At 32.9% G+C, this 26,431-nt stretch overlaps 1 protein-coding gene across 1 annotated transcript; it reads left to right on the forward strand.

Annotated features, from left to right (window-relative positions):
• The first annotated feature begins 13,611 nt into the window (after positions 1-13,611).
• LOC107465821 (uncharacterized) lies at positions 13,612-25,132 on the forward strand. The gene is made up of 8 exons (XM_021131680.2): positions 13,612-13,794; positions 13,988-14,414; positions 15,370-16,271; positions 17,192-17,457; positions 18,972-19,038; positions 23,502-23,552; positions 24,391-24,484; positions 24,992-25,132. Exons 1-8 carry the CDS (start codon positions 13,612-13,614, stop codon positions 25,021-25,023), a joined length of 2,022 nt encoding a protein of 673 aa, XP_020987339.2. The 3' UTR covers positions 25,024-25,132.
• The last annotated feature ends 1,299 nt before the right edge of the window (positions 25,133-26,431 follow it).

Genomic DNA, 26,431 nt, shown 5'->3' on the forward strand with positions numbered 1-26,431 from the left:
GTTTTTCTATGATTTCAGGTAATTTCTGGCTGAAATTGAGGGACTTGAGCAAAACTCTAAAAAAGGCTGACAAAAGGACTGTTGATGCTGTTGGAATCTAACCTCCCTGCACTCGAAATAGACTTTCTGGAGCTACAGAACTCCAAATGGTGCGCTCTCAACGGCGTTGGAAAGTAGACATCCAGAGCTTTCCAGAAATATATGATAGTCCATACTTTATTCGGAAATTGACGACGTAACTTGGCGTTGAACGCCAAGTACATGCTGCTGTCTGGAGTTAAACGCCAGAAACACGTCATGATCCGGAGTTGAACGCCCAAAACACGTTATAACTTGGCGTTCAACACCTAAAAAAGCCTCAGCTCGTGGATAGATCAAGCTCAGCCCAAACATACACCAAGTGGGCCCCGGAAGTGGATTTATGCATCAATTACTTACTCATGTAAACCCTAGTAGCTAGTTTAGTATAAATAAGACTTTTTACTAGTGTATTAGTCGTCTTTTGACCACGTTTCATCTTTGGTCTCAGTTTTGTTTTATTCTTCATCTTAGGAGACTATTGTGTGGTATAAGCTAGATAGATGGCGGAATTCATGGGGATCCAAAAAGTCTAACCTTGTCTGTGGTATTCCAAGTATGATCCCGGGAATCCGGAAAGTCTAACCTTGTATGTGGAATTCCGAGTAGGATTCCGGTATTGAATGACTGTGACGAGCTTCAACCTCCTGAAGGCTGGGCGTGATGACAAACGCAAAAGAATCAAGGGATTCTACTCCAACCTGATTGAGAACCGACAGATGATTACCCGTGCTGTGACAGAGCATTTGGACCATTTTCACTGAGAGGATGGGATGTAGCTATCAACAAGGGTGATGCCTCCAGACGATTAGCCGTGCAGTGACAGCGCATAGGACCATTTTCCCGAGGGGATTAAAAGTAGCCATTGATGATGGTGATGCACTATATACAGCTTGCCATGGAAAGGAGTAAGAAGGATTGGATGAAAGCAATAAGAAAGTAGAGATTCGAAAGGATTCTAGCATCTCCACACGCCTATCTGAAATTCCCACTATTGATCTACATAAGTATTTCTATCCCTTTTTATTTTATTTATCTTTTAAATTATCTAATCCAATTACATTTGACCATATGAATCCACTTAACTGAGATTTACAAGGTGACCATAGCTTGCTTCATACCAACAATCTCTGTGGGATCGACCCTTACTCACGTAAGGTATTACTTGTATGACCCAGTACACTTGCTGGTTAGTTGAACGGAGTTGTGTCCACACATAGGTGCCATAATAATGACTCCATACAACAACAAAGAATACTACATTGATGTGATCACAATTTCGTCCACCAAAGAACAACAAAGACAAAGGAGTAACATTGAAGAGATCAAGCACTACATTGGATCCTCAATGAGGAGTACTATCCGCAACTATTAAAGGTGGATTTTTGTTATGTTGTATTGTCTGTTCTCTTGTTTTTATTGCATGATCATTTGCATTTTTGTCTTAAAGTTTTAAAATATTCCATATATCTTTCACCTTAAAACAAAATTTTATTTCAAGAGAATTGAGAGATACATGAATTTCATGTTATAAAATAAGAATAGTTCAATTATTTTGATGTGGTGGCATTGTTTTAGTTTTTTTAATGTATGAATGAATAGTGCATATTTGAAGTTGAAATCTAAGAATGTTGGCTCTTGAAAGAACGATGATGAAAGTGAAGTATTATTGGTAATCTGAAAAATCCAAAAATTGATTCTTGAAGCAAGAAAAAGCAGCAAAAAGAAAAAAAAGCATGTTGCAAAAGAAAAAAATAACATATGCAGGAAAAATATAATAAAATAGGCAAAAAAAAGAAACAAATAAATAAATGTAAAGCAAAAAAAGCCAATAGCTCTTTAAATCAAAAGGCAAGAGAAAAAAGCCAATAACCCTTTAAACCAAAAGGCAAGGGTAAAAGGATCCAAGGCTTTGAGCATCAATGGATAGAGGGTATAAAGGAAACAAAATCCTGGCCTAAGCGGCTCAACCAAGTTGTCCCTAACCATGTGCTTGTAGTGTGAAGGTGCCACGTGAAAAGCTTGAGACTGAGCAGTTAAAGTCGTGACCCAAAGCAAAACGAGTGTGTTTAAGATCTCTGGACACCTCTATCTGGGGATTCTAATAAAGCTGAATCACAATCTGAAAGGGTTCACCCTAAAGAGACCAACATTTTTGAGTTTCAATGGACAGTGAGATGCCAAAATTATTCAGAAGCAAAAAGCTATTAAGTCCCGCTCATCTAATCGAAACTGAGCTTCATTAGAAACTCTGAGATTTATTGTATCTAACTCTTCTTTTTATCCTACTGTGTTTTTAGTTGCTTGGGAACAAGCAACAGTTTAAGTTTGGTGTTGTGATGAGCAGATATTTTAAACGCTTTTTGCATCATTTTCATAAAGTTTTTAGCATGTTTTCTTTAATTTTTATTAAGTTTTCATATGTTTTAGTGTTAAATTCAAATTTTTGGATTCTAATATGAGTTTTTGTGTTTTTATACAATTTCTGGCATTTTTTGGCTGAAACTGAGGAGTTGGAGCAAAAGTCTGATTCAGAGACAGAGAAAGTACTAAAGATGTTGTCCAAATATGACCTCTTTGCACTCGAAGAGCTTTTATGGAGCTATAGAAATCCAAATTGAGCGTTCTCAATGGCTATAGAAATATGACTTCTAGAGCTTTCAGCAATGAATAATAGTTTATACTTTGCTTCAGAATAGAAGGCCCAAAACTGGCGTCGAACACCAGCCTCCTGCCCTATTCCAGGAGTCCAGCGCCCAAAGGAGGAAACCAGCATCCAAACGCCCAAAGAGGACTCCCCTAGCCAGCGTTCAATGCCCTAGAGCCCTCCTAGCACATGAATCTCATCAAAGCTTAGCCAAAACACTCACCAAGTGGGCGCCAGAAATTGATTTTAGTACTAAAAGACTGTTTTACCCTTACTAGTCATTAGTTTAGTATTTAAAGGAGAAGATCAACCTTGTTTAGGATCTTTTGCCATCTTCTTCCACCTTTTGACACTTTAAACATTTTTTATTGTATTTTCTATCAATATGAGTTTCTAAACCTCCTAGGTTGAGGGGAGGAGCTCTGTTGAGTTTTATGGATTAATAAAAGTGATACTATTTCTTTTCAATCCGTGTTTGATTCTCTATGCTAAGATGAATCTTCGTTCTTCATCAATATGAATGTGTTGAACTGGCAAAAGGTTATCACATTCTACATGGTTTCAGAGTGAGTCTTTCATTGGACAATGATGAACCACCAACTTGATTATACATCTCTTAGACTGCTAATCCAAGACTTCGTTAGGGATGTACGGGGAGATTAGGATATCTGTGGTAGAAGCTAGAACCCAAAGGCGCAGCATCCTCTAATCCAGAAGATTTGACCTTATATGTGGCGTTTTAAGTAGGATCACCAAGGAGAATGAACTCCAGGAGCTTCACCTTCAATCAGACTAGATCCGTACTAACTCTGGGGTTCAGATCTGGAGGAGTATTAGCGGCTGCTCAAACCAGCGTCAATCACATACAGCCTACCATAGAAAAATTATTCACAATTGAAGAAGGCAGTAAGACCAGAGTTAATCCAGAAGGACAAAGCATCTCCAAGCCTTAACCATCTTCTTATCACTGGTTACATTCAAATTCACAAAGTATTTTATACCCTATTTCACTTTTATGCATTCAAATCCAACAACTCTTCTATCCGTCTGACTAAGATCTGCAAGATAACCATAGCTTGCTTCAAACCATAATCCTCATGGGATCGACCCTGACTCGCTCAGGTATTACTTGGACAACACAGTGCACTTGCTGGTTCAATTGTATGAAGTGTGAGGATTCGTGCACTAATAGGTTAGGTGAGAGCTTAAGTTAGTCAAAGATTTAAATTTCAACCTCACTTGACCATATGCATCCTTACCTTTACCCTAGCCCCATTACAACCATGAAAAGTCCTCATGATACTTGTATGCATACATTGAATAATTGTTTATTGTTAGATGAAAAACAAATCTTAGAAAGCATGATTAGAAGATATAGTGAATCTACCCTAAACACTTGAGCGATTAGAGCGTATACACATCCGGTGAGGGGTTCGATGGCTCAATTCTATGTTTCCATCGGTTATTATTTCTTATCTTGCCAGTTTATAATTCTTTGCAATAACTCAATTCAATTGTGGATTTGATTTTATTGAAATTGCTTTAGCCATGATGTTTATATATGTATTCTTGGAAATTGATTTATTTTAACTAAGTAGTTGCATTCATGTAGATAGATTGCATATAGGTAGTTTGCTTTGAATAAATGTAATACCCCTTTCTTGTTTCATTCTTGAGTTTAACATGAGGACATGCTATTGTTTAAGTGTGGGAATGTGATAAATCCATATTTCATGGTATTTATTTGCTCTAATTAGGTAGATTTTATCAACTTTTCTTACATTTATTCAATGAAAAAGCATAGATTTGTAAATTTTCCTTAAATTATGGTTAAAAGTGAAAAAATGCTTTTTAGGCCCTTATTTGCTAAATTTTATTCACTTTAATTCTATTTGATGTCTTGATGTGTTTATTGAGTGATTTCAGGCTTACAAGGCTAATATGGATTGAATAAGTGAGGAAAAAGCATGCAAAAATGGAGAAATCAAGAAGAAATGGATTTTGGAGCTTGTCATCAAGTGTCCGTACGCAAAATTATTCATGCGTATGCATAGGTGGAAGTTCATGCAGTCATGTGTACGCACAGTGTTGCGTATGTACGCACGAGATGAAAATCAACAAGTGTGCGTACGCACATATCTGTGCGTACACACAGGTGGAAAAATTAGCAAGTGTGCGTACTCACACATCTGTATGTAGGCACAAGTCCCAACACGTGACCTCATTAAATGCAAAATGCAAGCAGCGATTTTTGCGCCTCTAGAACCCAATCTAACTCATTTCTGAAGCTATTTCAACCCTAATTCAAGAGGAAACAAGGGTGAGAGAAATTAGGTTTAGCTTAGTATCATGTTGTAGGCCATTTTCTAGAGAGAGAAGCTCCTCCTTCTCTCTAAAAATTAGGGTTATTAGTTTAATTTCTCTTTAATTTCTCTTTTTAATTCTTGTTTTCATCTAGTTTTTTTTACTTTTCTTTGTTCTATTGCCTTAATTTTCTTAGTTTATCTTGTTAATTTCTCATTTTGGTTACTTTTTATGTTGATGAAGCCTTGTTAATTTCCATTTCATTTAATGCAATTTAATGTTTTTATGTTTATTAATGTTTAATTGAGTTGTTATTATTAATTTCTTGAACTAGTAGCTTTAGATTTTATTTTCATTGCAATTTAATATGCTTTTATTTTCATGCACACCAAGTGTTTGATAAAATGCTTGGGTTAGTTTTAGACTTTTAGTGTAGTTTTTCACACTCTTGGCTTGGAATTGACGTCTTTGGTGACTCATTTTCTAGAGAGAGAAGCTCCCCTTTCTCTCTAGAAATTAGGGTTCTTAGTTTATTTTCTTTGTAATTTCTCTTTTTAATTCTTGTTTTCATCTAAGCTTCTTCTACTTTTCTTTGTTCTATTGTCTTAATTTTCTTAGTTTATCTTGTTAATTTCTCATTTTGGTTAATTTGTATGTTGATGAATTTTTAATGCAATTTATGTTTCATGCTCTTTTATTGTTGAATTGAGTTGCTATTCTTACTTTCCTTGCTTAGTAGTTGTAGAATTTATTATTTCTTGTTATTTTATCATGCTTTCTTTTTATGCCTTTCAAGTGTTTGATGAAATGCTTGGTTGGATTTTTGCCTAATTTTTCACACTCTTGGTTGAGAAATTGGGTGATTGGGTGAACTTGAGTGGTGGATGTCCATTCCATAACGTGTGAGGATTGTTAATTGATTTAGTTTCTACTAACTCTAAGCCTTCCATTAATAGAGTTAGCTAAGACTTGTGGATTGAGATCAATTATGCCCCCTTTTGACTAATTCTTGATGATAGGATTGACTAAATGGGATTAATTCTACACAATTACCATGTTTGTGGTTGATAAGCGGATATTTTATAAGCTTTTTGTCAATCATTTTCATATAATTTTTAGTATGTTTTATTGAGTTTTTATTATATTTTTATAGGTTTTAGTGTTAAATTCACATTTTTTGATTCTACTATGTGTTTTTGTATTTTTGTATAATTTCAGGTAATTTCTGGCTGAAATTGAGGAGCTGGAGCAGAAGTCTGATTCAAAGACAGAGAAAGCACTGCAGATGCTGTTCAGATCTGACATTCAAAAGAGCTTTTCTAGAGATATAGAAGTCCGAATGGAGCACTCTCAACGGCTATGAAAAGATGACTTCCAGAGCTTTGCAGAAATATATAATAGTCTATACTTTGTTTCAAATAAGAAAGTCCAAAACTGGCGTCCAACGCCAGCTTCCTGCCCCCTTCCTAGTGTCTAGCGCCCAAAAGCAGAGACCGCCGTCCAAACGCCCAAAGAGGATCCCCTAGCCAGCGTTCCATGCCCAAGAGACCTCCTAGCATGTGGATCTCATCAAAGCTTAGCCCAAACACTCACCAGGTTCGCCTCAGAAGTGGATTTTAGCACTAAATAGACTATTTTACCCTTACTAGTCATCTGTTTAGTATTTAAAGTATATTTTACATAATCATTAGACCTCTTTATGCTATTTTCAAGTTTTACATTGTATTTTACTTTCAGTATGAGTTTCTAAACCTCCTAGGTTGAGGGGAGGAGTCCTGCTGAGTCCTATGAATTAATAAAAGTACTACTGTTTCTCTTCGATCCGTGTTTGATTAATTCTAAGATGTATATTCGTACTTCAACATGGTGAGTAGAATGATTAGTGACAATCAGCCCTGTTCATCACATTAAGATGAACGTGCCTGACAAACACTTGCGTCTACATGGGTTCAGACTGCATCTTTCACCGGACAATGATGAACCGATAGCTTGAATATACGTCTCTCAGTCGCTAATCCACGACTTCGTTGAGGACTTCTCGAGACATCAATTCAGCCAATTTCTGGGGAGATTAGGGTCTCTATGGTAGAGGCTAGAACCCAAAGATACAGCATTCTCTGATCTGGAAGATCCAACCTTGTCTGTGGCATTTTGAGTAGGATCATTAAGGAGAATGGACTGTAAGAGCTTCACCCTCAATCAGAATGGATCCGTACTAAACCTAGGGTTCAGATCTGGAGGAGTATTGGCAGCTGCTCAAACCAGTATCAATCACATACAGCCTGCCATTGAAGAAATCACTCACAAGCAACGAGAGCAGTAATACCATATTTAATTTAGAAAGACAAAGCAACTCCAATCCTCAACTCTATTCCTTTTCATAGTTAACATAACTTCTGAGTTCTAATTACCCTTTCTATTTATTCCTTTTAATGCAAATTTGATAACTCTTCCAACGACCTTTTGATTTTGCCTGACTAAGATCTGCAAGATAACTATAGCTTGCTTCAAACCACAATTCTCGTTGGATCAACCCTGACTCACTCAGGTATTAATTGGACGATCTAGTGCACTTGCTGGTACTGTTGTACGAAGGTGTGGGGATTTGTGCGCACTAGTGGTCCACAACTAGGATAGGAATCCTTACTTCCACAATTCCCTTTTTATTGCTTTAATTGCTTTCTTTTAATTACTTGCATGCATCATTATTTTCTTACTATTTAATTCCTTGCTTCTTGCCATCAAAACCTCATTCTCTCATAGCCAACAATTGAGCATTTCATTTGCAACTCCTAGGGAAGACGACCCGGGACTTAAAATTTGATTGAGAGGATCTATTGCCGGTTTTGACTATACTTGCAACGAAAGAAATTCTATTTTCTGAATCGGCATAATTCTTTCTTATAAATTTTTGGCGTCATTGCCGGGGAGTTTCAATGTGTGCTTATTGTCGGCTATTGTGCATATGTGAATATTGTGAATAGCTTATTTTTTGCTATTGTGAATATGTTAATATGTGAATATCTTGCTTATGTTGATATGTTAATATATGAATATCTTGCTTTTTGTTTACTATTGTGAATATGTTAATATTGTTAATATATTTTTTCTTGTTTGCTTTTTGTTTTTCTTGTTGGGATCTCATAACTTGTTGGAAACTCCATCAAAGCTTGGTGGAATCAATTGGGAATTTTGGAGATTCAAGCATTGTTAGAAGCTCCAAGATGAATATATGCACAAGTCTCCTTAATTAGAGCTCTCTATAAGTCCAACTTAAGGACAATAAACCAAAGTGCTACGTGGGAGACACCCCACCATGGTAACATTGCTCCAACCTTTCTCTTTGTTTATAATTTGGCTTAATAGCATATTTGTTTGTATAGGTTATCCTAGGATTAGTTTAATTTTGAATTTAGTAGGTTAATTTGAATATGGATCATGAATTTATGGGTTTTTGAAAGTTTTGGGGCTGAGTTCTTGTTGAGTTAAGGCTTAAAGCCTTAGATTTTGAAGAAAAATTTTTGGAAAAAAGTGGCATGTGCGCGCGCACACCCTTGTGCGCACGCACACAACAATGAAATTTTGCAGACTGTGCATACGCACACCAGCCTTTATGCCCTCTGCTGGGAGCGTCGCATGCCTTGTGCGCACGCATTCCCCTGTTTCTTGCTCTTTGTGCGTGCGCACGCCCTTGTGCATACGCACGCAACCTTCTTTTCGTGCATTGCATGCGTATGAACCCATCTGTGTATATGCACACTCCATTACAACCATTCTGTTGGTAGCGCTCGCACGCCCAGTTCGTATGAACCCCTGCCCAATTTTTTTCCTGTGCATGCGCACGGACCTGTGTGCGCCCGCACACATGATCCTTTTCTAAAAAAATTTGTGTTATGTGCGTACGTACACATCTTGATTCCCTCTCTGTTCAGAGTGTTCGCACACCTTCCCTTTTTCACCTAGTGTGCATACACACACATGCTTGTGCAAACGCACAAGTGCTGTTTTGGGAAAAAAATTTGTTTCACTTTTTCTTAAGCCCTAATACACTTCCACCCCCTCCAAACCTCTCTTTTCTTGCTTTTTCCATGTTTTCTACTTATCTTAGTTTGTTTTATTGGTCTGGGCGTACACACACTTGCTGATTTTCTTTCTGTGCGTGGGCACAGGTGCTAATTTCGACCCTTCTGTATAGGCATAGAAAGTGTGCGTAGGCACACTCTGAAATGCTTCTCTCCATTGATTTCTTTATGTTTTCTCCTGATTCCATGCTTTTCTTTCACTCTTATCAAGCCATTCAAACCTATTACACCTGAAATCACTCATGAAAACCATCAAGGAATCGAATGGAATGAAAGTGGGATAAAATTGATTAAATTAGGCACAAACTAGCATGTTTTCACAATTAAGGTTAATTCAGAGAGAACACAAAAGTATGCTATTTGGATGAATAAATGTGGGTTTATATCATGAAATCCACTCAAATCAAACCAAAATTCATCATCAAATATGGATTCATCAGTGACCTTGAGCCATTGATGTCCATTCTTGATTGATATAATAAGGTAGTTAGTTAATATGGTTTCCATTAACGTTATTCTTTCACTAAGTTAGTTAGTAAGTAAGTTAGGACTTTTGGATTAAGATCAACTATGCCTATTTGACATATCCTCGATGTTAGGGTTGACTAAATAGGATTGACTCTTCATAATCATCACATGTTTGTGGTCAATGGTTAGGATACGTAACCTTATCTCTCAACCCTTGCCAAGAGTTCCCTTTTTCCATTTAATTTCTATTTTTATTGCTTTAATTGCATTCCATTTAACTCCTTGCATGCTTTCTCTTTGAATCTTTATTATTTACATTTCTTGCCTCTTGCCATCGAACCCCTTGTCCCCTCATAGCCATTAATTGAGCACTTCATTGCAATTCCTAGAGAGAACGACCCGGGATTTAAAACTCCCAGTTATTTGGTTTGAATTGTGACTTATCTTTATTTAAACTTTGATGTTAGTTGATTGTTGGTTTGGAACTATACTTGCAACGCCAGTTCTATTTTGAGAAAAATTCCAAACCCACATTCATTCATCATCACCACTTTACTATTGTCTATCAGTATTCAATATTTGTCTTAATATTACTTATAAATAGCCATTCCTGTGGGCCAACAACCAAGACTCTGATACCATTGTTAAGTATCCAAGAAAGCTGAAAAACTACACCTCAAAAACTAGCTATTAAAGAAAAGAATAACTTTCCTTAAATACAATATTGAGCATTTAATATTATCCAATGTGAGACTGTGGGAACCCCATAATTCCAATTTCCTAATGCTGTGTTTGAAAGGTTAATTAAGACTGAGACTAAATTAAGTCTCTTTATTATGTCTGGTGTAAATTGTACATGACTGAGTTATGTCTTAATATATTATTTGATTCAAGATAAATATAGAGTTTAATTACTCTATTAGTCTCTATAGTTTTACCAAATTTTTAATTAGGTCCCTATACTTTTTTTCTTTTAATTGGGTTGTTACACTGCTTTTAATTTTTTAATTACGTCCTTTTCATGTTAAAAATGTTAAAAATAACATAATATTTTTACTAAAATACATGCAGTCAAAGATTTAATTAAGTTTTTTATTTTAACACCTTCAATTTGCAAAGAAATATTCAGTTAACTTTAATATTTTTTATACTAGAAATGACTTAATTACAAAATTAAAGTAGTGTAGGGATCCAATTGAAAGGAAAAAAAGTATAGGGACCTAATTAAAAATTTTGTGAAACTATAAGAACCAACAGAGTAATTAAACCTAAATATGGAGATGAAATAAGAATATTTACTAAAATATCTTTAAGTATTAAAGAAAATATTGTTAAAGTTTCAGTTTTCATTTCCAAAATTTCAGTCTCATGTGTTCCCACTTTCTAGAGATACTGAAAGGACTAAAATTTTGTGTCCCAAAACTAAAATTTTAGTTTCAATCACTGGCTACTAAACAGAATACTGAGTCTCGGTCCTAGTTTCAATTTCTAAAAATAAATATTACATATGTTTCTATGTTTTTATTTAATTTAATCATTTAGTGATATGTTTGATGAATTTGATCATCTAAAAATCTTGCATATATCTCTAAATTTATCATTCTTATTTTTGCAAGTGTTTATTAGTAGTTTTATTAATATTAAGCAATTTCCATTTTGAAAAAACCTACCTTTTCTATATAAATATACCATTCTTCCATTCAATATATAAGTCTTCCTATTTCCTCCTCGCACATGCACTTTGCCTTTGCCATAACTTACTCTGTGTGAGCTGTATTCTTCACTTTTGATTCTGTAGTAGGTCATCATTTTATCTTTTTGTTTAGTTTAGAAAAATCTTTAATGAATTTGATCTCTAAAAATCTTGATTTGTATCAAATTTTATTCTTTTTTATTCATGTAAGTGCTCATAAGACAATTTTATCATAATTATATCTAAAGTAAAATTCATTCTATATAACTAGGTTTTAGGTACCTAGCCACAAGCCCCTTGTAACTTCTTTTGTGCGAGCTGTATCCTTCATTTTTAGCTCCGTAGAAGGTCATCATTTTATCTTTTAGTTTAGTTTAGCAAAATATTCGATGAACTTGATCTTTTAGAAATTTTGATTTTTTGTCTAATCTTGTTGCTCTTGATTCATATGAGTGTTCATCTGACAACTATATCATTATCAAATACAAAGTAAAATTCTATTTATATAACTAAGTTTTAGCAACCTACCCACACGCCATCTTGTGCGACTTTTTTTGTGACAGCTATATTCTTCGCTTTTGGTTCTATAGTAAGTTATAGTTTTATGATTTTGTTCAATTTAGCAAAATGTTTGATAAATTTGATCTCTTAAAAACTTTAATTTTGTGTCTAATTTTCTTGTTCTTAATTCATGTGAGTGTTCATCAGGCAACTTTATTGTTATTATATACAAAATGAAATTCTATATGTAAAACTAGGTTTTAGCAACCAAGTCACATGCGCCCTTGTGTGACTGCTTTTGTGGTAGTTATATTCTTCGCATTTGGTTAACTAGTAAGTTATGGTTTTATGATTTTGTTCAGTTTGGCAAAATTTTTTATGAATTTGATCTCTTGAACCCTTGATTTTGTGTCAAATTTTGTTGATCTTAATTTATGTAAGTGTTCATCAGACAATTTTATCATTATTATATATATAAAGTGAAATTCTATCTATAAAACTCGGTTTTAGCAACCTCGCGCACATGTCCCCCTGTGTAACTTCTTTGTTGCGAGTTATATTCTTCGCTTTTGGTTCTGTGGTAGGTCATGATTTTGTGATTTTTTTTAGTTTAGCAAAATATTTGATGAATTTGATATCTTAAAAACCTTGATTTTGCGTCTAATTTTGTTGATATTGATTTATGTGAGTGTTCATCAAATAATTTTATCGTTATTATAAACAAAGTGAAATTCTATTTGTATAAATAGGTTTAGCAACCTAGTCACACGCCTCTTTGTATGACTTCTATTATGGCAGCAATATTCTTCGCTTTTGGTTCTGTAGTAAGTTATGGTTTTATGGTTTTGTTCAGTTTAGCAAAATTTTTTATGAATTTGATCTCTTTAAACCTTTAATTTTGTGTCAAATTTTGTTGATCATGATTTATGAGAGTGTTCATCAGACAATTTTATCGTTATTATATATAAAGTGAAATTTTATCCGTATAACTAGAATTTAGCAATCTCGCTACATACCCCCTTGGGTGACTTCTTTTGTGCGAGCTATTTTTCGCTTTTAATTCTGTAGTAAGTTATGGTTTTATTGTTTTGTTCATTTTAGTACAAGTTTTTATGAATTTGATCACTTTAAACCCTTGATTTTGTGTCAAATTTTGTTGATCTTGATTTATGTGAGTGTTCATCAAACAATTTTATCGTTATTATATATAAGTAAAATTCTATTTGTATAACTAGGTTTTAGCAACCTCTCCACATGTCCCCTTGTGTGACTTCTTTTATGCAAACTTTATTCTTCGCTTTTGATTTTGTGGTAGGTTATAATTTTGTGGTTTTTTTTTTTAGTTTAGCAAAATATTTGATGAATTTGATATTTTAAAAACCTTGATATTGTGTCTAACTTTGTTGAGCTTGATTTATGTGAGTGTTCATCAGATAATTTTATTGTTATTATATATAAAGTGAAATTCTAAATGTATAACTATGTTCTAGCAATCTGGCAACATGCCCTTTTGGGTGACTTTGCACAGCTTGAGTGAAGCTGTATAGGGTGTCGAATGCCACTATCCTAAATACACCACATCCTCCTATCGATATGATCTTTGGAATTATTGCTTTTTTCCTTTGATGATATTGTGTTCACTTTAATTCATTGTCTAGTATCTTTCCTCTAAATGCAAAGTATTATAGCTTGATCTCATTTTATATCTTTCCTCTAAATGCATAGTATTTTATCTTGTTCCCATTTTGGGATATGTAGGAGAAGTAGTTCAAGTTGGTAGTGAGTTTTAGTAAAAGGGTCATTTAGAGCATTGGGTGAAATCAATTTTTGAGACTATCATGGCGCCTAATCGTAGAGTTACCAATGCCTATAATGCTATGAGAATCTTAGGCATTTCTGATGATGAGGTGATGCCTGTCTTGAAAAGGTTGCTCAAAGTGTATGGTAATAGCTGGGAGCTTATTGAAGAAGACAATTATCAAACACTTATACATGCATACTTTGAGTCAATGGAATATCAGGTTTCTGCAAACTTCTTTATCTGTCTATATACACATCAATTTGATCAATAGTCCTTCAAATTTGAAGTGTTTTATATTCAAGGATAAAGTTATTTTTATTGCTTCACTTGAATCTACATCAATTATCTCTTTTGCACCTTTTTTTCTAGAATATATTTGTTGTTAATAACACATCGTTTTCTTCCAAATATAGCAAGAGAAAGGTAAGGGAAAAGCTCCAATCAGTAATCATGATGGAGAAAGAGCAAGACTGAAACTACAGATGATATCTGTAGTGGACAATGAAATACTTTCAAAGACATCCAAAAAGAAAATCATTAAGCCATCTCAGGCATCTAAAGAAGATATGAAACTGGCAAACAGTTCTCAACCATTGCAGACAAGGTTGAGTGAGGTAGAAATTATCTCAAGTTTATCTTGCATGGATGCTAGAGATAGTAAAAAATTGTGCCATGAGAATGCAGCATCTGCAAGGGATTGTGGAGATTCTTTTGATGGATCTAGCCGTTCCCACATCCAGAAGATACATATGTCAAGTAATCGTTATGAGAAAGAACTTATAATATTAAAAGCTAAGAAACCAAAATTACATCTTGAACCTGTTTCATCACATCTAAAAGGTAATTTTCATGCTAGCGTATATAATTGAAACAGTTTATAATTGAGACAATTTGATTTATGTTTTTATTTTTTGTTTTCTGAATTTGTGAAGGAAAAAAATAAAAGCAGAAAATATGATTTTATTTTTTCACTTTTTTTCTTTTCAAATTTTGGAAAACTAAAAACGTAAAAATGAAAATATAAACCAAAGTTACCAAATAAGCCCGGATGTCTCATATCTTTTTAGTTTTGCTTGGTTTTGTTTCTTTTCTTTTTCTTTTTGGTGCCTTGTTTTGTTTTTATTTTTACATCGGTTATGATCCAAATTTCTTTTATTTTTAATGTTAAATGTTTTTGTCTTCCTTCTGATTTTTCATCCAAGTAGAAGATAAGTATTCTGAAAAAGTAAATTGATTTGCAATAATAACACCTCTTATATTTCTTCCATAAAAAGAAATTTAAGGAAAAACAATGAATTCTTGTAGATGTCTCATATGTCATAACCACTTTATGTTCCTAGGACCTGTTTTCAAGGGTTAACTTTCACAGTTTGCAGATGTGAGGCTAAAGTTTTATGATAGTATGTAATCTATGCAACAATGTGATGTACTTGTTTGGAATGAAGATTTCTTATTATGTTTAAGGAGACTTTTGTGAGACATTACTTAATTTGAGATAAGATTCAGCAACTTGGATTTTTTTAGTGCAAAACTTATTGGAGTTTTCCTTGGATTCTTATAAATGCTATGTGAGAAAACTATCACATTAATTTTTTTATTGTTATTATTGTTCTTTCTCAGTCCTGAATTCCCTTTCTATGTCCAAATAATAAAAATTTTCCAACTTACTTCCTTGTTATTCTTAAGACATGCTGAAACTAGAAGACAATTCATACTTTGTTGAATGCTTTAACTTCTTTTACATATATATTCATACTAACTGCTCTCTAGTGAATATCTTGCTGATTTTCTGTAGGCCCTTGTGATGATTCAAATGTAAATCATCGTTTCAAATTTATATCAGCTCTTTATCAAAATGGGCCAAATCCCAATCATGCCAATTTGAGTAACATGGTACAACAAGCTATTGTCCATCCTGAATATAATTCTGCAGGCCCATGCGATGATTCAAACACAAATCGTCATTTCAAATCTATATCATCTCTTTATCAAAATGGGCCAAATCTCAATCATGCGAATTTGACAAACATGGTACAACAAGCTGTTGTTCATCCTGAACATAATTCTAGAGGCCCATGCGATGATTCAAATGTAAATTGTCGTTTCAAATCTATATCAACTCTTTATCAATATGGACCAAATCTCAATCATGCTAATTTGACAAAAATAGCACAAAAAGCTATTGTTCATGCTGAAAATAGTTCTATTCAAATTCTGAGTGACATAACAAAAGGTTCTGAAAAGGTTGCAATTTCATTATTAGATGAAACTGGAAGTGAGGAGTTGCCTAAGTTTAATTACATACCAAATAATATAATCTATCAAAATGCTAATGTGAACATTTCACTTGCTCGGGTTGCGGATGAGGATTGTTGTTCTGATTGTTCAGGCAACTGTCTTTCTTTAACATTTCCTTGTGCATGTTCTCAAGAAACTGGTGGGGAGTTTGCTTATACTCGAGAAGGTTTGGTGAAGGAAAAGTTCTTAGAAGCATGCATAGCTACAAAAATCAAACCTCAACCATATCATTTTGTGTATTGTCAAGAATGCCCAATTTATAAAGGGAGTGAGCACATGCCTGAAGAATGCAAGGGGCATTTGGTTAGAAAGTTTATAAAGGAATGTTGGAGGAAATGTGGATGTGATATGCAGTGTGGAAATCGGGTAGTGCAACGAGGTTTAAGATGTAAACTGCAGGTAACCTGTTATCTGATTAATCTTGCAATTTATTTTAGACTTTATTTATTTTCCTTAATTTAAATTTTCTATGACTGTTATAAGGACTCTAATGGCAAGTCATAACTTCACTAAGAGCCTTTTTATCTTCTTATTTATGACTCTGAATCATTCTTCTTATCCACCCATGATACTATCTAGTTTATGATCATATCATAATCATCAATTTTATCTTCATGTGGTGAAGCCGTGAAGGTGTTATCTTTTTCTATTTGAATTTTTTAAATTAAAAAAATGCTTAACTTCTAGCTAGCAGTACATCTTGTATTAACTTATTTGTTTCTGTTGGATCACAACATAAGTTTGGTATTTTTTAGTCTACCAACTGACAATTCCATCGTCTAGAGTAGAGTAACATGACTAAGATAACATTTTGGAGCTCGTGTCACATAAAACTTCAACCTTTTTTCTTGGTCTCTACATTAATAATTTATGTTAAATGCAAAAAACATTTATAAGCTTTTACCACCTTAAGCTTTTGGCATAGTTGGCTTATGATATCATATTGGGTTTCTATGAGTATCTTGTCTTTTTTATTCTTTTAGTACAAGGTATCTATAAATAACTATGCTAACACATTGTCCATGTTATAAACCCAGAAAATTGTTGTACAAAGAGGTGTAGTAGATATGAAATCATCCACAAACCTACATTCAATGGCATGAACTTGATAAGTCTATCAATGTGCCATCTTTCACTAAAAAAATTACCACAAACTATTCAAACTGTGTTTTCTGAGTCACTAATGCTTAAATTAGGTTTGGTTGCCTATGTTACACCCTATTGGAGCGACCTTTCCCCAGCCACTGTTTTATTAGTTCATTTCATGAATTTGAATATTTGATATATGATGGGGTACATTGTGATTCTCTGATCTACAGGTATTCTTGACTCAGGAAGGAAAGGGTTGGGGCATTAGAACACTAGAAGATTTGCCCAAAGGTTGCTTTGTATGTGAGTACGTCGGGGAAATATTAACCAATGCAGAATTGTATGAAAGGGTATTGCACAAAAGCAGCAAGGACAGACATACATATCCTGTAACCCTTGATGCAGATTGGGGCTCAGAAAGGGTGTTAAAGGATGATGAGGCACTCTGCTTAGATGCAACTTATAATGGAAATATTGCAAGGTTTATCAATCATAGGTACATCTTATTTATCTTTTAAATGGTTGCGTTTCAAAAAATAAAAGTTTTTAAAATTTAAGAACCAAAACTTTTTAATCAAAGGTAAAAATGAGCTAACACAATGACTTTTGCCTAAAATTGTATTAGCATGATCACTGTTTATTAGAGTGTGTTTGGAACCCAGAAAAATTGAAATTGATTTCATTTCAATTTTAAATGACTTTTCTTGTTTGGGTTTGGGAAAGAGAAAGAAAGAAATGAATTGATTTGAAGTCCAATGGATTTCTATCTCTTTGTATTTGAAATAGTTCTTTTTAATAGGGTTTACATGGAGTAGAATTAATTTTGAATCTACATAACTAATAAACTATTTTGCGCTCTAAATATTAGTGTAAAGAGAGTTGGGGAGGGAGGAGGGGTTGGAGAGGGAGGTAGCAGTGATCTAGCAGTGGTGATAGGTTGTGTAATATAATTAGATAAGATTGGATCAAGGATGTAAATAATAAATTTGAATTGATTCAATTCTCATTTTTGATAATTGATTTATAGCTTAGTTGATTTCAGTTCTAACTTTTTTCTATTCCAAACACACCTTATGTGATGGAATCATTGAATTGGTTAGGTGGTTAACTCTTTTGATATAAAAATAAAGTAACCTTTTTACATGAACAAATCGACTACAATATCATATATCTCATTTAACTTTATGTTAGGAACTATTTGGGATATTGTATAGCAGGAGAGATAAAAAGAGCTACAAGAGGGAGTGTAAGGCAGCAACTAACTCTGTTAAGTAGTTGCTGAGCTGGCATTATAGGAAGGAAAAGTGGTTACAAGGTTGTTATAGAATGAGTGGGGTCAGTTGCAGTTACTCTTTCTGTTTATGTTAGTTTGTAAGCAACTGACTCTTCTATCTCAAAGAATAAGTTCAAATAGTCATCTTTATGGTGTCATTGACCTCTATACTCACATGTTTTTCCTATTCTCTTCTGTTGTAGAACAGTGGCCTTGATTCCTTAAAAACTAATGTAAATGGCAAGACTAACAAAAAATGATCCTTTCGTTCAATTTACACCACTTTTCCTTCTTAAATTCTATCTCAACCACTAAACAGAGTTTGTTGTTGCTTCACTTTTTATCCTCTAACTCTTCTTATTTTCCCTGCTATATACTACCCCCAAAATATTTCCTAAATCCTAACAACCTACCCTCTTCAATTATAGGTCATGTGCATTTGACTTTATAAACCAAAAAATCTACAATGTGATCACTCTTGAATATTCTAATCAAATGTGCACTTGAATCTTTCTATTTTATTAATTATTAACTGTTTTTCTTGTTTAGTTATTTTTATTTAATTTTTTCTATTGTTTTCTTTTTCTCCATTTATTCACTGCTAATTATCAGAGATTTTCTTTATTTAGTCTTTTCTTTTAAGGTGTTGCTTATTGAGATGGAATAAGATTTGATGGTTCTTATTATTGTTGTTATATATTGATTTCTAATATTGATTTTTGTGTTCAAAATTCCAGATGCTTTGATGCAAATTTGATAGACATTCCTGTTGAAGTGGAGATTCCTGATCGCCACTATTATCATGTAAGACTGGTTGATTTTTATCAGTACTGTTATGTAATCAACTTTTTTTTAGTTAATATTGGCTAACTTTTTTAAATTTATTTTATTTATCATAAATTATATACTCTAAGTCATAAACCTTTAACTCTAAATTCTAAATTATAAATTTAAATACTAAAGTTGACTAATATTGGCTAACAAAAAAGTTTGTTCCTATACTTTCTCATTTTATATTCATAATTATGTTTTAGATTAGACTGGAACAAGTGTGGAATGGAATAAAAAGGAAAAATTATATTTTCCATTATCGGAATGCTATAAAATTGAATAGTGTGGAACAACAATAGATAAAACCTATTCCATCCAATTAAATTCTCGCCTTCATATTCCATTCCATTATTAAAATATCCAATGAATAGAGTGGAACAATTATATAATATCACTTTACTTAGTTTTAGGATCTTTTTAATAAATAAAATAAATATTTTATTTACTGAAATAAATAATTTATACCAATTTTACCAAAATGCATCGCATCAAACGAAATAACATTACACGTATTTCGATATACACATAAATGAGATAAGGCCACATGGAAATGAAGTGTATATATCGTTTACAGTGTAAATGAGATACGTATAATGTTATCTCGTTTACAATGTAAACAAGATAAGTGAATAAATATGACGTTTACACTATACACAAAATATGTAAAGACAAATTTCCAACAGTTATAAAAGGATGTGCAATCCTTTGTAAACATTTCACTACTTCTTCTCTACCTTTTTCTTTCAGAAATAAGCCAAAATGTCTAGTAGTAGTGGATACTTTATTGTAAGTGTGTATACGAATTGCCGTATGAGAAATAGTGATACTGGGGTGATATTTGAGTGCATGAATCCCATTCTGTTGCATACTTGGCGCGTAAGTTCTTTGTCCAAGTTGAAGAGTCTGATATTGAGTAGCGTCGGTGGTAGCGGGAGAAAAGAGATTGGAAAGGTGGGGTATATGTTGCTATTACCGATGGAAAATGAAGTTTTTCGATTTCGTCTGTTTTGACTCCATGACGACGAACATGTGCATTTGATGTTTGACATCTATAGGAGAATCATGGCGGAACAAGTGATGGAGCTTTCTGCAGAAGTCAGGGACGTTAGTGGCAGTGGATCTAGCTTGTCAGACTTCGTCCAGGATGACCCACCTCTCACACCCAAACCAGTAAGTCCAACAGCCTCGGGTCATCAAGCACATCCTACCCCGACAAGTGTTTGACACGGCAAGCTAGTCTATACCAATGCCAATACTCCCACGTCGGGTGATAGTCCAAGCACGGGTGAATAGATATCCGGTGTCCCTCTCCAAAGTGATCCCTCTACCGATCGTAGCACTCATGAAGCTTGGTAGGCCACTAGACGTCCTCGCACGCTCTGTGGTAGTCAGGAACATGTCGACATAAACCAAGTCCCCTGTCACTAGCTGCTCGCCATTGAATTGGCGCTTCACAGGATTGGCATGGTAGAATTCAACTATGTTAAAACAGACGAAGGGGACAATAGACATCCATGTCCCCCACTTTGCCTTTTCCTTCAGCCATAGCTGGCAGATATCCTACAGTACAGGGTTGTCATATGGCGTCCACGTGAACTATAATGGACGCAGTGAAGAATGATAAGTGACAGGTGCTATAAAAGGTTGAGTAATCTATGCAACTGAACCAAATAAAAAGGTAACTCACTTAGCTCATTCTGGAGTAACTGATCCAACTCCCGACACCATTGTAGGACTCTCTCACTCGTGCTGGTCCCTGCTCTACTGTGTCATGCCGATCAACCTGTGGACATTTGCAAGATTAACCACCATTCAGTCAATCTGTCATAATATCGTTATGAGAAAAATGATGAATAGTAAAACCAAACTAAATAGTTACGTCGCATTTATAGGTTACATGTAAATCTATCGCTCAGGTGGGCACCATTTAAGGAACATCTGATATATCCAAGATACCAGCAGAGGAGTGTAGCCTGCGATATTTGTGGTGGAGCGGTGTGCCACAGAATATAGGGAATGGTACGTCCATGCTACCACCACAGATCCCTAAGACAGAGATCGGCACCTTTGAAAGTCTTCCAGTAGTGGGAGCCACTGGAGATGAACCTGATTATTGGATTTATTAGTCATCAGGTAACCCCTATTTATCAATAATATGTAGCACCTCGCATATTGTTGGAGAGTAGCTGGATCATCAGTATCGGGCGGCATATATTGGATACGCTCTCGAAGCCATGTCAGCTTCAAGGAGAAAGACTCCTTCCTCTGCACTCCCTATTGCTGGACTACAGGAGGCCTGACACCGAGTAGCTTCTCAACCAACTCCCAATCCCCGATCTTGTACCATGTATAAAAGTCACAAAAGCAACCACTCATGGGCTCTCCGTTAGCGCGCAAGCCGAGGTGGTATGTCTTTGGGCGTCAGGGCTCAACAAATGCCGTGATCAGGGAGTTGTCGAAGAGAAAATCCCTGAGTGGTAACACGTCGCTGAACCCAGCCTCCCTCAGGTACGGGACAATAGCGTCCAGTGGTGGGAGTTTGTGACTCACTCTCTTGGGTAAACCTATAAAGCTATAAGAATTTCAACGTAAAACATTCTACCGACAAACGTATACATAATGAATTAATTTGACTTATAAGTAACGTATTTTAACAAATAACTACAAACAGTTAAATTATAAATTCATTTACATAAAAAATTTTACTTAAATAATGAAAATGTTTAGTAAAATAATTAATTTAAATCGTCTGAATAATATAATGCAAATAAGAATATTTCGTAAGATAATTAATAACTAATCTAAAAAACGTCTATTTTATTTAATTTAAATAAAATTATTTAGTTAAATAGTGAATAACAAAATTTATTTTGCATCTCCTTGATAAGTTAGATTAAATAAAAATATTTACTTGAATAACGAATAAGTACACCATCAACTTGATAACTTAGTTTAAGTAACAAAAAATTTAAGAAAAGTTATTTACTTAAATATTTAATAAATACAAACATAAACATTTTGCTACTTAATTAAGTTTACTAGAAATTTTTTATAACCTAAATTAGTAACTAAATTAATAAACATATGCCTAATTATTACTTATATTAAAAAAAACAAACCTAATCAAATATTTAACTAACAAATCCGTTTTAAAGTATGTTTAACATCATGCACTAGCATTTAAATTATTATTCCTAACCATATATTCTGCCGCCTAACATATAATGCATACTATCTCTATAAAAATATCTTAAGTATGGCACCACATCTATGTTTTAACATAAGCATAAGAAAAAAAAAAAAACAACACCAACCACAAAGTCGGATGTCCTTGCAATGTGACAAGTCGCATTCAGTCTGTTAATATTTTCATCGTGATTATCAGCACGCACCATCTTCTTTTAAGTAATTTAGAAATATGATTAGAAAAGGGTAAAAATTGGAGAAAAGGCCAAGAAATGGAAGTGAAAAGCTCTTAATCAAGGCTATGGACGAGATATATATATATATATATATATAGGCATCATCCACTCTTATCTCGTTTACAGTGTAAACAAAATAAGATTACACGTATCTAGTTTACACTGTATACGACATAAGGACTTTACACAACACGTGCAAAAATGTGATACGGCCACGTCGTCTCGTGCCTTATCTCGTTCATAGTGTAAACGAGATACGTATAATCTTATCTCATTTACACTGTAAACGAGATAAGAGATGCGATGCATTTCGGTAAAAACACTACAAATTATTTATTTTATTTATTTAAAAAGAAAAATCTCTTAATTTCATTCCTCTTTGTTTTGTTCCATCCTATTCAATTTTACTACTAACATCAATACAAACCAAGCCTTATTTCAAGGGTGAGTTTAGTAAAGTTTGTACTTTTAATTTATTAAAAATAATTTTTTAAAAATTATAGTAGTTATGTTAGTAAATCTCAATAAAAGTGGCTTTTAATAAGTATAAGTTATAATAATTATTTTTGATAAAATTTTTTAAAATTTAAAATAACTTTAATAGAAATATATGTGATAAAAAGTAAGAATAAATTTAATTATTCATTAATATGTAAAATTAAATTTGATTCTTTAATTTTGAAAAGTATTTAAAAGTGTTTTTAAAAATATTTTTAATTTTTAAAAATTAAATATGCAAATACATAATCTTTTTTATTTATCAAACACAAACACAGAGTAAGATGTTTATGTTTTTGAAAGAACAAATACCTCTCAATAAACTTTGCCAAATCTATCCTAAGTTTAACTTTGATATAATGTCAATATGAAAAAAATTTACATAAATGGTCAAGCATGCTACATCAACAAAAGTATTTAATAAATTTGTCTTAAAATCTTACAAAGGGATTGTTTCACTTCATTCAATAAAAGAAAATGAAACCAACTTTGAGAATTTATGTTCCTTGTTGACAGATTGCTCTCTTTACTAATAGGAAAGTGAAAGCATACAAAGAGCTGACATGGGTAAGCTGATTGGAATTTCACCGGTTTTTTGTTTGAATTTAACTTTGATGCTCTATCATGTATTGTCATCTACTTCTACTATATATAATGAGAATATAGGAGAGATTTGGTGCACAACTTTCTTTCCTAAAGTAACCTTTATCATATATATATAATCCATAAATTTACTGTCATTATATGAAAGTTAAATCTACAGAAAAATGTCAATGGAATGATGGCACACAACATTTTTGTGCGATACCTGTGTAAGAAATGAGAGAATCCAGGGAATTTGAGAGTAGTAGATAATCTATGATATTTTCATTACGAGTGAAAATCACTTGTACAACAGACAATATTAGTCTTATCAACCAGTTTGTTTGTTACAGCTGTCACTAACAACCAGATCGTTATTACTTGTTAGCTGTTATGACAATAACAGACTATATCCCTTCTAAATTCTTTAGTTATGAAAGAAATGAGACGGCCTATGATTTTTAATGTTCATAAACCATTGTCATATCTCATGCCCTCTGGATCTTTTTATGTTCCTATATATTGGTCATCACCACCTGTATCTAGATCTTATTATTAGGAATGTGACTAGTTCAACTTTGAAAAACTGTAGTTATCCCTCCTAATACTAATATTTTTCTATCCCTATGCGGAATTCAAATTTGAGACCGAGGGGAAGGTTGTATATATTAAATCCTAGATGCTTGGATGAGATGATATAGAGTACCAATAACCTAAGTTAACCTAATTAAGTTGAAAGCTACACTCGTCAAATGTTTCCAGGAATTTGTTAAAGTTTCCCTCATGGATAAGAATACAAGATATAACGAAGAATTATTTGCAGGATTATGGTATTGACTTTGATGATCAGGAACATCCTATTAAAGCATTTCAATGCTGCTGTGGAAGTACCTTCTGCCGTGACAAGAAAAAGAAAGGTCTGTTACATAATTTGCTCTTATATCTTTGCTATGCAATGTCAGAATTTGATTTATCTTCTCTATTTAATGTAACCCACGCGTGACAATACCCAAGAATTATAAATACATTCTTTTGAAATTGCAAGTTTACTAGAAAGTTGAGGGATGTTTTCTCTGGGATACATGGTGAGAAATGGTCAAATAAAGGAGTTGACCTTATTTCGGTATCATTATATTTTTTATATTGAAATACTTGTCAAACACAACCTAAAACAAGTTTAATCACAGTCGTGACAAAATTTTTGTGAAGCAAACTTTTTCATATTTTTTTCCGACAATTCTTTAGAGTTGTTTCAACTACAACTTTTGAGTTGATAACAAAATTGAAAAAATTTATTGTTTGGGATCAGCACCTGTAATAGTTTTAAATTTTAATTAAGTTGCCAAATAATTTTGAGTCATAGATAATTGCATAATGGTTTCATATATTTGGTCTTCTACTTACTTACTATTCACCCTTGGCAGGAACTGGCATGAAAGCTAAAAAACAAAGGTAGATCTTTGTACTATGGAAAGGTTGACATATACTTTGCCAACATCTCTGATCTTCTTTTATTTGCAAAGAGTTTACAAAATCTTTTAGCAGTTGATTATGTTTGTGGTCGCAATAATATTAATATTCATGGAAGGCATATATAGATTATATTAAGACTAAAGTTCTCATAGATAGCTGGTCTATTCTTGTGTAGTTTCAAAATCTGGAGTAAGTTATTTTAGACAAGTTTTTTTAACCCTTGGATAATTGATTTAAATCTTGACATTCAGTGATTATAGAAGTTATTATATGAAATTAAATTTGTCTGATTTAACCTAAAAGTTATATTAAAAGATCTTATTTTACACTTATAAAGAATATGTTTTATTTTTAGATAATATAGGACTTGATATACTTTACAGTTAGCACTAGGAAAATTCTCTGAAATAAATTAAAAAATAATAATTATTTTCTAAAACAAATTTTTTTTGTTGAATTGGAACAAGTTCATCCACTACATCGGCAAACTTTCAGATTTTGTTGAAATTCGCCCATTGATACAATGAACTCATTCCTATTTCTCTATAATTTGAATCGTATTGGTATATTTTTATATTTTTATTTAATTCACATAATTTAAAATTTTAAATTATAAAATTTTAATTTAAATTTTAAATAGATATCATTTAAATTAATGATTTAATTTAATTATTTGATAAGAATAAACGTATTTGTATTATTTTACTCATATGATCAATTATATTTATTCGGTTTTAAAAAAATTAATTGATTAAAATCATTAATTTTAAATTAAAAAATTATAAATAAAATCACTTATTATTTTCAAATTTTTAAATTTAAGTAAATGTACTCTTCTTGTTTTAGATGAACGTTCTCGTATTACTTTTTAAAAAAAAAAAAGAGGATCTCAGCAGTTAAATATGGCCTTTTAAATATCTCAATAAAAGAGATAGATGTTTATAATCTTTTAAATATGCCTTTATCTATACATGTATACTGTAATGTTATTAATTTAAGGGATTATATACATTAATTTTTTTGTTGAGATACTTAAAGGCCATATTTGACCGTTGAGGTTCCCTTCATTCTACAAATATTTTACGATGAATAAAAATTTTTAAGAGTAAAATTATAAAAAATTAAATTTATTTAGAATAAAAGTAATGTGATTAAATGTAATTTATTTAAATGTGATTAAAAAAATAATTGAATAAGTATGTACCATAAAAAAAATTGATATTATTGAATGATAAAATTAAAATTTATTTCTATGTAGCGTTTTTGTTCCCAATGTTTTCATCCTATTTAATTCCCTAACATTTGAAAATCGTCTCAATTTCGTCCTACTATCAATTCTTTTAATAGATCTCTAACGACAAGACAACATTGAGTCAATTTTGAAACGTTAG

The sequence above is a fragment of the Arachis duranensis genome, chromosome 9 (assembly GCF_000817695.3).
Source record: "Arachis duranensis cultivar V14167 chromosome 9, aradu.V14167.gnm2.J7QH, whole genome shotgun sequence".
In the NCBI taxonomy this organism is placed as follows: Eukaryota; Viridiplantae; Streptophyta; class Magnoliopsida; order Fabales; family Fabaceae; genus Arachis; species Arachis duranensis.

Bases quoted from the DNA above. Each gene is read 5' to 3' on its own strand.
- LOC107465821 (XM_021131680.2), top strand. From the start codon at position 13,612: ATGGCGCCTAATCGTAGAGTTACCAATGCCTATAATGCTATGAGAATC. The intron at 13,795-13,987 runs GTTTCTGCAAAC...TTCCAAATATAG, and splicing joins TTGAGTCAATGGAATATCAG to CAAGAGAAAGGTAAGGGAAA. The intron at 16,272-17,191 runs GTAACCTGTTAT...TCTGATCTACAG, and splicing joins GTTTAAGATGTAAACTGCAG to GTATTCTTGACTCAGGAAGG.